We start from the raw sequence: 13,163 nt of genomic DNA, 5'->3' as shown, positions 1-13,163 counted from the left end.
CCCCCCACCCTATGCTTTGTCACGCTTTTACTTCATTTGCACACCACTCGTGCTGCGTTCTGATGCTTGGTGTCGAGCTCAAAGGCAGATGAGGTTTCTTTGACAGACACTGTGTATCTCTTTTAACTCAGCTACAGTAACTCCCTATGAGGCCCCGGAGTCTGTTTGTTCACTGCTGCTGTCCCTAATGTGTGTTTCATGTCAGAAGACCATTTTGCCTTTGAGGCAGTGAAACAAAACTAATGCTTAAGACTCAGAAAACACTAATATTATATAAACCATAATAGCTGGGTTCACACTGCCGTGGCAAATTGCTAATGATATATCAGCTCTATATATGGTATCACTTACCAATCAGGGACTTTACTCAGGGCAAGGCTACTTTCCATAATGACTACCCACAGCAACCCTGGAGACATGATTTCCTGGTAGCTTTCCGCATAATACACAAAAAGTTTACTTTGCTGCATTTAAAGACAGTGACACTTATTATTGCTTCAGCACCATGGACAAGGAAAAGATAATGAGTGTGTTCCAAGGCTGAAACTGAGAACTAAATGAGGAGAGAGTGGCTGCAATGAGGGGATTGGATATTTCTGTGTCTCAGAAAAATAGAAATAATTAGAGAAAGGAGAGGCAGAGAAACCCATCAAGATAAAAAAAAGAGAGATGCTAAGTGAAACAGAGGGTGGTCCGTCTTTCAGTGTTTTAAAGGGTCAGATATCACATCTGCTGAGGATACATATCGATTGGCATTAACAAAAGACTAGCATGCTCAACTCCATTAGCAGGCCGGTTGGTTGCATGTACAACACCGCTCGCCACTAGCTGTATGATGCCTGTGTATGTTTGTGGTAAAATACATTTGTATTTGTATGTATTTGAATGCCTTATCCAAATATCTAAAACTAGTGTGCTGAAAGTTGGCAAAAGGTACTTTTGAGTATTGCTTATTTTCTGATCAAATATTTCCTGATTTAAGCCAAGGTTTTCATAGTTATAAACTGACTAACTATAATGATAAACTGGTGGAGTACTCTTTTAAACACAATGGTGCTTTGAGCTGAATGCTAACATGCTCGTGTTGAACAGGTATACTGTTTACCATGTTCACCTTAGTTTAGAGTGTTAGCATACTAACATAAGCTAATTAGCAATAAACACAAAGTACAGCTGAGGCTGATGGGTATGTCATTTTTGCATTATTTGGTCATTAACCAAAAGTGTTGGACAAATTGAAATGTTAAGTAAGTAGTCAGCATATAATCAACGTTGTTACATTTCATCCTCAGGGTGAAATACATGTCTGTACTACATTTTATGGAAACCCATCCAATAGTTGAGATACTTCAGTCGGGACCAAAGTGGTGGCCCCCCCGAACCAACTGACAGACCAACATTACCATCCCCAAAGTCACGCACTCAGATGGATCATATCAAAAAGATTTGGATAATCCTCCAGCTCTGTATATGACATTAGTTGCGCAATATGCTTAAGAACACACACACACTCATAACACTGTTTTTTGGTACTATCCAGTCATGGTCTTTTCTGAAACTGAAAGCTGTATCTTAAAAAAGGGTACGAGGTTTATGTCAAACTTTTACTTTATTATTTTACTTTACTATGTCAACTAAGGTGTATTTAAATTTCATGCCATTACATTTTCAAGTGGAGTGATGATACAGCTACATTTAACCAAGTAATGACTTGGATTTAGTGGTTTGGCATGCTGTTTCCAGAAGACTCAGCCCACTTGTTTTTTTTTGTTTGTTCTTTTTTTGAAATAAATGCAAACAGGTAGAGCAAAACTGAGCCACAGTGGCTTTTATACACTAGGTGGGCTCCCTCTTGAAATAGGTTTTGTTTCTATCATAATACCACAATCTTATGGACAGACAGGGGTCAGTTTACTGGAAGACCACACATCTGAAATAATCTGCCCTCAGAACAGAGAGCACCCTCTCTGCATACTCCCATATTTGCCTGTTTTACTGCCTGTGTCTGCAGTTCATAGGGTGAAAGTCCAAAAATATGTCATCTGTCTGGAAATCCGCAAACCATTCATTTGGTCTAAATTATAGTCTGTGGCTGCTCCAAAACAACATGGAGTTTCTTATAAAGCATGATGTGTACATTTTAGGTGTTGCTTGCCTCTGCATTATATTGTGGGTGTTTGTCATATTTGTGTAATTATCATATGCATACCACAGGGGAGACCTTGTTTCCATTAACTGAAAATGAGAACAGCTTTACATAATGTGAGCCTGACATGCTTGGGGCCAGTGGGTAGCATATGGGTACCATTTGCATCACGAAAGCTTGCTTTCACACCTTCATGATCGTTGCACTTCCCATTTTGATCCCAGTCTTCAAAATTATTATCTTCTCTGTTGGCGCTTGCCTTGCACGGCTGTTCAACTTAATGCCTGCCAGCTCTCTCTAGTTCCTAACCAGACTGTGTGTGTCTGCAGCCCGGTCCCCGGCTTTGCTAATCGTTGCGTCTGTGTAGAGCAACTTTCCTGTCAATCATCGCAACAGTGGCAGTTTTGTTCCCGGGCCTCTGCCTCCCCCCAACCTTCCCGTCAGAACCGCTCAGTCTGAAGAACAGAGGACAAAGGGATGACGGATGGGTGAAGGTCCCTCGCAGGGAAGTACAGTATAGAAGGTGCGTGCTGTAAAGGGTGACAATGAGCACATTCAGGCAGACACAATACAGGGCTTCGGCCCGCAAAGCCAGCAGCCTGTGAGAGGAGTCCAGCATCAGTTCAGCACGGTCCCCTACAGCAGTCAGCCAGCAGAGCCGGGGGTAATCACCAAGTCCTGATCAGCATTCATATTGACTGGGACCAAATGAATTCAGAATGGAAACACAGAGCAGAGGAGAAATACTAGGAGGACCTGTGAGCAAAAGCACAGGAGAAGAGCAGAGGGACACATTGATAAAGAAAGCAGATGAACAGGTGTGTGGATTAATGAGATTGAAAAGAAAAACTAAAATAAATATAATTGATCAACTAGAGAAGGAGAGAAACATCCCATCATCTGGCTGTGAGTCCCACTAGACCACCACTTGTTGCTGGCCTGCGGATCCATATTCCCTCTGCCTGCCTTCAGCCATCCACTTGCTCTGTGTGCCGGCTCGTTGCAGTGTGAGTGTGTTTATTTTAGAGTGTGTGACTCACACTTCCTGTGCTCTGCCAGTGAGGCAAAGCTCTATGGAACAGCAGGACCTCCATTCATTCTTAATTCTCTCTTTCTCTTTCTCTTTCTCTTTCTCTGTCTCTCTCTCTCTCTCTCTCTCTCTGTCTCTCTGTCTCTCTCATGTTGCACCGCTGATAGGCCTAGTCCAAGTTCTGTGTAATGCGGGGGCTTGCTTGAATGGATGCTTCTCTGGAATTCATTTACAGATGCAGCACAGTGGCTGAGAGTGGAAGATTAATGTAAATGATTCTTGTTCTTGTAGACAGGCGATTTGTCCCTGCTGCTTTTTATTTCACACGCCACTACAATAAGATGACTTTGCTGATAAGGAGATGATAACTGAAAGGAGTAGCCCTCAGGGTTCTTTGTGATGGGAAAACCCGTGTAGGACCTGTTTTTAATCCTCTCCATTGTGACGCACGCCACCAGCAGCTCCTGTCCTGAACCTGTTTTTGTTTTCTTGGTTTGTCCTGCGCTTTGGTTGCAATAAGTAATGTGACAATTGCCATCACTGTTTTTTTTGGAGCAAGTACTCACGCTATAAGAATATAAGTCTCTTTTAGTTTCTTCTTGCTACTGTATCTTGCTGCTCCTCCCTTTGCATTGTACAGTGGAAACATTCATTTGCTGTCGTCTCTTCATCCTCTCTCCATCACTCTTTTTTGTCTCACTCCCAGCCTCTCTTTCTCTCTCTCTCTCTCTCTCTCTCTCTCTCTCTCTCTCTCTCTCTCTCTCTCTCTCTCTGCAACACACCCACTCAACACACCCACTCAAACAGTCATATCCGCTCTCACTCTTTGGCTCTCCCTGCTTGTCTCACAGTGCCTGTGAAGCGTCTCTAAAGGGGGAGACCAGACTGCTCTGTCAGGTAATCTAAACTGTCTGTCTGTCTCTCTCTCTTTCTCTCTCGCTCTGTGCTCACCTCTCACTTTCTGTCTTTCTCACTCTGTCTTCCTATCTTATTTAAATCTGTCTCTGTATTCCGCTCTCTCCCCAGTCACCCCCCCCCCCCTTTCATTACTTAACTTGTCAGCTATGGCAAATCAGTTATTAAGTTATTGCAGCTGTTCCAAGGGTGTTTACATTTGATTGTTGTTTTTATTTTAAATTTATCATTTGGTACATTGTGACCTAGTAACTTACCACCATCAAGAGTATTTTGTAAATTAAAAGATTGAAGTTTTTGAATGTCAAAAACTCAGTTTAAGGACAACCTACCTGAGTTGTTTTTTTGCATGTCAAAGAATGTCACTGAATTGTATGGACATTATGATACACTGATTCAAATTCACAGACTTATTTAAAGTTGGAAAGTCTCTCCCTTTTTTCCTCCTGAATTTCAGGGAATTTCGTGGAATTTATTCCTTATCCAAATCCAGGATAGAGCTCCTCTGAGACAAATGTTGGACTGCTTGATTTAAATTGATGAACTAAGTGACTACGAAAAGATGATTTCCATCCGTAAAAATCTTGGCCACAAAAAAAAGAAGATGGAAAACCTGGTAATCTGCAATTTAGTCCAAGTTGTGGTCAGTTTGCTTTTACAGTTGATTATGTCACCAAAAGGACCAGATTTTTTCTGCTGCCAGGGATATTATTAAAACTCACAGCGCAATCTTCTGCCTTCTAGGTGTGCATTACCCGGCTCTGCTGTTGCCACTTATGTTTGTTTGAAGGCCGGTATTGACCTGCAGTTCACTGGCTTGTGTTTAATCAAAGTGAACACTGCGACGGTTGTGAACTGCCAGTCTTATCCAAGCCCTGTGAAATCCTTCTCTACACCCTCTCGCCTCAAAGGTGCAACGATCCCGCTGCATCCCACACAGAGCTGAGAGAGTGAGTGAGAGCTCTGGTATGTGTTGTTTTTTCAGGCGGCGTCCTCCGTAGCGAGAGGCTTTAACTGACAGCAGTGATATCCCCGAGTGAGTGTTGCCCACTGAGGTTTCACGCCCTATCTGGCGTCTGGTTCTGTCTGGGTTTCTTTCTTTTCCAGTCATTTACTATCAAACCAAACTGTTCCTTCCTCTGTTTTTTTTTAAATGGTTAGTGTGGCCATCTAGGATTTGTGATTTGATTGACAGCTCTGTTTTTTCTGTTGGTGGACTGTGGTTTAACTTTCCGTTTACCTTTTACTTAGGGTATGCTTCAGAGCCTTCGGCAGTATCAAATGTTGTATTCCTTTATTGAGATCATGACCCTTGCGGTTTAAACTGCCACAGACATTACTGTATGTGTGTATCTGCTGTCATGTCAACCCGTCATCACCCAAAGGGGGTTAGATGTCAAGGGTCATACCAGGTGGCCAAAGCACGCCGAGGCCAAGCATTTCCCCTCCTCACTTCCTGCTGCCAGTGTGCGTCTTTAGTCAGAAAGGATGCTGGGAGATAAATTTAGACCTCCAGCTCCCTCTCCATCTGCCGTTGCTCAGAGTAGGCTGGTTTCCATGGGAACCTGCACCAGGCTACCGCCAGTAAAAGGGAATGGGAAGAGAGAGAGGTGTGTGTGTGTGTGTGTTTTGTTTGGAGGGCTATGACAGCAGATTTTTTAGAAAGCACTTAAGAGGGTTTATCTGTTCTCAGGGCACCAGGTAATTTAATATTTAGCCCATATTTGTATCCGTCATTACCAGCTGCATAAATGCGTCTGGGTATTGATGAGGAAATGAACATAAACTCTGCCCGGCCATGCTCTCCTCTGCATGATAATGAAGTTTTAACTGTAAAACTGCTGCAGCGCTGCTTTGCTACGTATTGAGCAGGAGTTGAGCTAAATCTCTGTTTTATCAGATTTACAGTATTAGAAGTAGAACTGCCGGACTTATTAGACACAGCAGAGATGATGGAAGGAGGCATTGTGTCTGATGGCTGTGTGTGTGTGTGTGTGTGTGTGTGTGTGTGTGTGTGTGTGTGTGTGTGTGTGTGTGTGTGTGTGTGTGTGTGTGTGTGTGTGTGTGTGTGTGTGTGTGTGTGTGTGTGTGTGTATGTGTACATGTGTATGTGTCAGGGCTTCCTCAGGTACCTGCATCAGTGCCTGTTTCTGCTGACAAGCCCCTAGCATGAACACACACACACACACACACACACACACACACACACTCTTTCCTCACTCATTCTCCTCTCTTTTCTCTGTGGACCGGTCATTAATCACATTTTAGGCACAGACAATAGAAACTAGTTCACATAACAGACCTTGGTGTGCGCCACCAGACTGCTCTGTGCAGCCTCATACAATATGTCATACCAGACTAGAGGTGGAAAACTAAGGGGTTGAAATGCTCAACAGACAATGTTCATGGTTTGTCGATGCAAACTGCTACTAATATTAGCTTTGTGGTTTTGATCCAACACCTCAAATCAAAAAAACCTAACACTGGTTAACAGCTGCATCCGTGGCTTTCTGCTCGCACCTCAGCCTAAAAATAGAGCAGAGTAAAGAACGCAGTTGCCCCACCCTCATCAATAAGGCTAAACAAATTTACATAACCTGTGTGCTTCACTAGAGGTCTTATCATTGTCAACAGATTTCTGTTAGTGTCTGTACTGTATAAGCCCATAGTGCTGCAGGTATTAAGCGCTGTTGATGAAAAGTCATCTCTATGGAAGGAGGATGATGAGAAAGGAAAACCCCTCGTCTAACAGCAGGATGATCGGCTGAGGTTAGGTCACTTCAGGGCACTGCAGCTGATTGGCTGGTTAGATGTGTCAGAGTGGATTCAGGGCTGCTGTATGTTGGTGGCTTTGGGGAGAATAGTACTGTACAATGTGTGTGTGTGTGTGTGTGTGTGTGTGTGTGTGTGTGTGTGTGTTTTGGCTTGATGTAGGCTAGACTTTGGCTTTTTTTCTTTCTGGCAAGCCCCTGACTATGTGTTTCCCCACTCAGGGCTGGCAGTCTAGACTTCCATGAATAATGTAAGCAATGCTCTCCCCAACCTTAAAAACCTTCTAATCGCCCTGTTTAAAGGCTGCATCAACAGCCAAAGATCATTAAACTTACACCCTGATAACCGACATAAGCAACGACATTTATTACAGGGGGTTGATGAAGACAATTTGTCTTGCTCTTTGTGCTTTCCGGCTCAATCCTGCTATGTTCTATGAACAGCATCAACCTTCTACTTAACATCTAGCCCCATTCACTTTTTATCCATCTCTACTAACTTGGTTGCCCTCTCTCTTCCTTTTTTTTTAGCATCTATTTTTCTCTCTAAAGTGTAATTCTCTTCAGTCAGGATCTAAATTATAACACCTTTGCGAACTCCATTCCCTCCTGATCTAGCTTATCATGTAATTCTAAAGAGTAATGGGTCTCTCTGGCTCAATAGTTCAAGACAGAAAAGGCTGCCACCAGAAAAAGAAGTTTTCTTGTACAGCTGAAGAAAGCAAGCAGATGACAGCAAATGAAAACAGAAAAGTGAAATATAATTGGTGTTAAAGGAGAATTCCAGCCAATTTTTATGTTAATCTTGATCGCTATAAATATGCGAGTACTTTTGATTGAAAAAACCTTGACCAGAATCGATGCAGGCAACACGGAGTAGCTACATGTACAAGCTTACACTGAGCTAAAACGGCAGTTAACGGGGAAGGTTTTAGAGGGCCTTTGTGCCTCTTAACAGACATAAAATGCAATTAATATGCCTGTACAACATTAAGTGGGCCCTTACGTAACATCAAGATGCGTTTTCAACTCAGACATTGTTTTAATTCACCTACCCTGTCTTGTTTTTGTCGGTGGCTGGCTTGCTTGCCTGCTAGCTCTAGCAGGTGTTAGCTGCTAGATCTAGTTGCTAGCTGTTGATAAGTGTGTTCAGCCAGGCTTTTGTGAAACTCATAAATCAGCACTTCCGTGTGTATTTGTAGCTCATCCATTTTGTGTGTGATCGATCTGGTGTTGGAGAGTAGGAGGCTTGACAGTGTTGATGTGTGTGGTAGATTCCTTAGCCGGGCAGGCAGCCTTTTTCCCCGTCTTACTTGCCTCTCGCAGCCGACAACAATCCATTTTTTTTTTTTCAATCGAAAGTACTCGCATACTTACAGCGTTGAAGATTAACATAGAAATTGCCCGGAATTCTCCTTAAATACAGTTTTGTTATGCTGCCTAATTGCTGTGTGTTGATGGTAAAAGGTTGCTGTAATCAAGGCATTGGTCTGCTTGGAGAAACACACACTAAACAGATGATTGCCCCTCAGCAGATGGGTGGAACGTGGAGATGGAGCCGAGAATCTGTCAAGTTGTTTCTAAGAAGAAGACTGATTCTCTTTCTCTCTTTATCCCACTGTAAACTAGCTCTAATGAAGGCTGACTTTGCAGTGTTTTTTTAGACATATGGAGAGAGAGAGCAAGTGTGGCTCATTAAAAAAAATCTGTCAGTGCTGCGTTGCCACCACTGGCCCCTTGAGCTGCAGTCTTCTGCTGGGTCTGTTTATTTAGCCACTGGGTCCCTGATTCTTTCTCTCTTCACCACCTCTGCTCATGTCATTGTGCACTCTTTCCTACTCCTACTTCATATGCATATCTCTAAGCGTCCTCCTTTAGTAAGTGCTGATCTGCCGAGTCTGACAGAATTGGGGGGGCCGCAAGTAGTGTCAATGTCTTGAGCAGTGATTGATACTATGGATGAGCCTGTGCTGGAACTGTCTCCAGTTGGGCACGGCTGCTCAGTGAAAATGTTATGATTGTCCCAATCTATTCCCAGAATGTGTTTTGATTGGCCGTGATACAAGAATCCCGTGTCTCGAGTTGAGACGGAGTGCAAGATTTGTAGTAAGTGGGTGGGGATATTACAGAACATACATCTTGATAAAATAGGAGATTTAGTTGGAGCCGCAAGTCTCCACGATCAGCTATATTGGTTTCTCATAAGCACAGCTCTGCAGTAGTGTGTGAGTGGGAAATATTACAATAGATCTATCTTGATAAAAGTTCTCAGAGTACCCTTTCTCAACAGGCTTGAAAAAGCAGCCACTCTTGGCCCCTCATAAACACTGCACCCTAGTGGCGGTATAACCACAGAGTGTGAGGGGCGTAGACTGAAACCCAATTGCCCCTTAATGCCTTTATCCACTAGAAAACAGCACCCCTTCCATTTACCCCCTTCAGCTTTAGTGTCAGATCAGATAAGCGTAGGATATATTTCCAACATTTGTTTTGACTCCTTGCCCGGACACTGTGGTCTCTTCTGTTGGTGCCTGTGCTGTGGATGGTGCTGCTCTGACTCCTGCAGAGCAGGCCAGTTGTGGGTCAGATATGAATCAGGTTCAGTAAGTCTAAAATTGAAAGGGCATGTTTAAACATGCACATACTAGAAGCCTGTGTGCTCAGATCACCACCATGCCAATAACAGAACATAGGGACCTCACATTTCTTAATAGATGCACAGTAGGTGTGCCTTTGTCTCCTGAATCACTGCACACTTGCTGCTTATTAAGTGTTGAAGCCAGGACAGATGAGAGTAATAGCATTTGATGATGCAATTACATTGCTAATGTTCTCATTCCAACATTGACCCCACTCAACACCAGACCAGGAAATGTACCCCTATTTGTAATAGTATGATATGTGTGTGTGTGTGTGTGTGTGTGTGTGTGTGTGTGGTGGTGGTGGTGGGGGGGTTAATAGGGAGTTTGATATCATTTCATAATTTGACAATTATGATTTGACCTTCTGCTCTACCATCATAAGTCTTTTTCAGACTGCATAGCAGGGTTTTGGGAAACCCCTTAAGATGTCAAGAAGCCAAAGTCATCTTCACAAGGTCCCCCTATGTTTTGCTGTGCTGTTTTCCAGCAAGTGAAGAAAAGAAATAAGGAACAGCACTTTGTCATGCTGTATCTCTCTGTGATAAAATCTAATAATATTAACACAGTCCTTCCTTGTCTTTTTCTGTTTCTTTAGACCCATTCAGAAACGGCTAACAGTCTTGACAACCAACCCAGAAGATGCAGAGAAGACCTTGGGAGGGCTTTTAGAATGGCTGAGGCTGGACAGAAGCAGAACTGCTTTGTACGGAGAGATGGTCCGTGTTTACCTGCAACCATGCAGCTTCAGGGCACCTTTTAATGATGCCTCATTTGGTCCTCTTGAATAACTCTTGGCCCACACTGAAACAGGCCTTTCGTTGTGATTTACAACTCTGTCTGTCGATGTTCCCCTGCATCTGACCTCTCTGCTGCCATGCGGTTAGCCCCATGAGGCTCCCAGAGCCCCTCCTTGTGTGTCTGTGAGGCCTCCTCCCCACTCTATGGAGGCTGAGCCCAGCCGTCCGGCTGATGGGGAGCGCACTGGAAGGCAAGAGCAGCAGCATGTGACAGCTGAATCCTCTCTGGGATCTTGTCCACCTCAGCAGCCCCAGCAGCCTCCTAATCCTCGCCCTGTACACAGAGCCTTGGGCCGCCTGCAAAGTCGCCAACCCAAACGCACTGACCTTCTGCTTCGGTTACAGCAGCAGCAAGCAGTAGCATGGCAGCATTCAGACAACCCAGGTCCCTCAGGGGTCCCTCCCTTTTTCTCTCCAGCTTCCTCATCAACCTCTTCCCTTCCATCTACTTCCTCCACCCGGGGTGAGCATGGTCATGGGGTCGCATCTCAGTCCAGCCAAGACGGCCTAGAAGGAGTCAGCTCACCCAGAAAAGGGGAGAAGAAACCCCCAAAACCAGGGAAATATGTGTGCACTTACTGTGGCCGTCCATGTGCCAAGCCAAGTGTTCTACAGAAACACATCCGCTCTCATACAGGAGAAAGACCCTACCCTTGTGCCCCCTGTGGCTTTTCTTTTAAGACCAAGAGCAACCTGTACAAGCACCGCAAGTCCCATGCCCATCGCATTAAAGCAGGCCTGGCGTCCAGTCGTGATGAGCCTAGTTTGAGTGGACCAGAGGGCAGTGGCGTTGGAGAAGACCCTGAGGAACACACAGAGGGAGAAAGCACTGAATCTGAAGAAGAGACGGGCCAACACAGAAAATCCTCCGCTAAGGTGATGTTGGGCCTGCAAAGAAAAGGTGGTAGGGAGCCGTTAGGAGGCTCAGAGGAGAGCCAGAAGCCGGAAGACTCCCAGGCTGTCAAGCAAAGGCTGGCACTGAGGCTTAGTGAAAGGAAACGTGGCCCATTGGCTTCTCCAGATGATCCTCCTTCCTCTCTTTCCACCTCATCTTCCTCTCTAGGCCCTGGCAGCAAGGGCAGCACAGAGTCTGGATACTTCTCCGGGTCAGGCAGCACTGACCTGTCCCAAGTTAGCCCTCCCAGTGCCAGTGTCAAAACCTACGCAGAAATTATTCTAGGGAAATATGGAAGGATGGGAGGGCAGCAGCGCAGTCCCCATCAGCAGCAGCCTCATTCTTCACTTTCCTCATCCTCAGGAATGGAGGAGAAGAACATTCCCTTCGCTGTACCCAAAACCCAAGTAATAGAACACATTACCAAGCTCATCAATATAAATGAAGAAGTAGTAGACACCAGTAAGATTGACAGTGTGAAGCCCAGGCGCTCCTCTCTGTCCAGGAAGAACAGCATGGAATCAACCAAATTTACCACCCCTAAAGATCCCTACACATTCGATGCCAAAGCAGAAGCCCCTGGCCCCAGTAGTCTGAAGCAACCCCACAAACCTAAGGCAGATCCATCAGGTGCCCAGGAGCTGTCAGCGGTGCCTCTTCTTAGAAGCCACTCAATGCCATCCTCTACCAGCGAAGGAGAGCCCTCCACCTCTGTCACCATGTCTCGCAGAGGTTACCGTCTTTGCCAGTCATTCGATGAGCAGCAAGCGTTGGTAGCAGAGATGAGGGTTGGCCATGCCCAGCGTATGCTTAGGCGCCAGCCTGCCATAGAAGTTCCACTGGGAGCTGAGCTAATGCTGGAGGAGGCAGGCACCACTTCCTCTTTCTTAGCCAGAGGTGAACATGCCAGGCAACCACAGCAAAAACAACAACAACAACAACAACAACAGCAAAAGATTCAGTTTGAATGTGAAGCATGTGGGACCCACTTCCAAAACAGGGATGCCTACGAGGCCCACAAAGGCATCTGCACAGGACAGCAAACCCTTGACCACGACAGCGGGGATGCAAGTAAAACATGTAGTAAGGATCGCCCCCAGATGATGATGCACTATAAATTTCGAGCGTTGGCCATGGCAGTGAGGAAGAGGAGAAAAGAGGAAAGTCTGGAGGAGGATCCGCCCATCCCTGGGTCTGTAGCCATTGCAGGCAGCTCCACAAGCCTCATTCCTGTGCCAAGCAGACCAGATCACAGCCAGGCCCACTCAGGTTTGTTTATGTATCACCTGCAGCTGCAGATCAGATTATAACAACATTAGCAATACGTTTCTTATCTGTCATACCTTTTTATTTTCTTTTAACATCTGACAAACCTGAATAGCTAAGGAAAATATATTAATAATAAATCCATAGCTGCTTCTACATCATTTATTTAAAGCAAAGTAAACAGAAAGGAAAACTTATCGTGGGAAATTACACTACACCACGGCTAAAGGAATGAAGTGCAAAATCAATTAAATGTCATCAATTCAAAATCTGCATACCAATATGATACAGTAGTAGCTTTTTTCTTTCTTTTGTTTGTTTTAGGTGTTTCTTTACAGACTGAGCCAAAACAACAGCAGCAAGACAGGAAAGGTGTGTCTGTCATCCAACACACAAGCTCTTTTGAGAAGCAGGAGAGTGTATCCATGGAGAGCCAGGAACCAGACCTCAGAGAGTGTCAGCGAACACAGCCACCCGAGCCAAAACCATCACCCTCGACATCTCGCCTCATCCGCCAGCCAAATATCCAAGTGCCAGAGATCCTTGTTACTGTGGAGCCTGATGCTGACATGCCATCTGTGTCGCAGCCAGTGACGGCATCCTCGTCAAAGGTACGTGACTATTTAAAGTAGCTATACGTTTTTGTACATTTTACACAATTTCATCTCCTTCAAGTAAATGTTAAACATGCATTGTTTAAG

General features: G+C 44.8%; 1 protein-coding gene across 4 annotated transcripts in view; it reads left to right on the top strand.

Moving 5' to 3' along the window:
- The window catches only part of LOC117946886 (transcription factor HIVEP3), a 37,902-nt gene that overhangs the window by 15,515 nt on the left and 9,224 nt on the right, over positions 1 to 13,163 (top strand). For 2 of the 4 annotated variants that reach the window (XM_034875358.1, XM_034875357.1), the window contains exons 1-2: positions 10,446 to 12,465; positions 12,787 to 13,073. In XM_034875358.1, coding sequence (XP_034731249.1) covers positions 10,446 to 12,465; positions 12,787 to 13,073 — 2,307 coding nt within the window. Of the gene's footprint in view, positions 1 to 4,027; positions 4,074 to 10,099; positions 12,466 to 12,786; positions 13,074 to 13,163 lie in introns of those variants that run through there. The other 2 variants (XM_034875356.1, XM_034875355.1) reach the window with 2 other exon arrangements.

The sequence above is a fragment of the Etheostoma cragini genome, chromosome 6 (assembly GCF_013103735.1).
Source record: "Etheostoma cragini isolate CJK2018 chromosome 6, CSU_Ecrag_1.0, whole genome shotgun sequence".
NCBI lineage: Eukaryota > Metazoa > Chordata > Actinopteri > Perciformes > Percidae > Etheostoma > Etheostoma cragini.
This window is presented reverse-complemented; position numbering and strand designations above follow the sequence as displayed.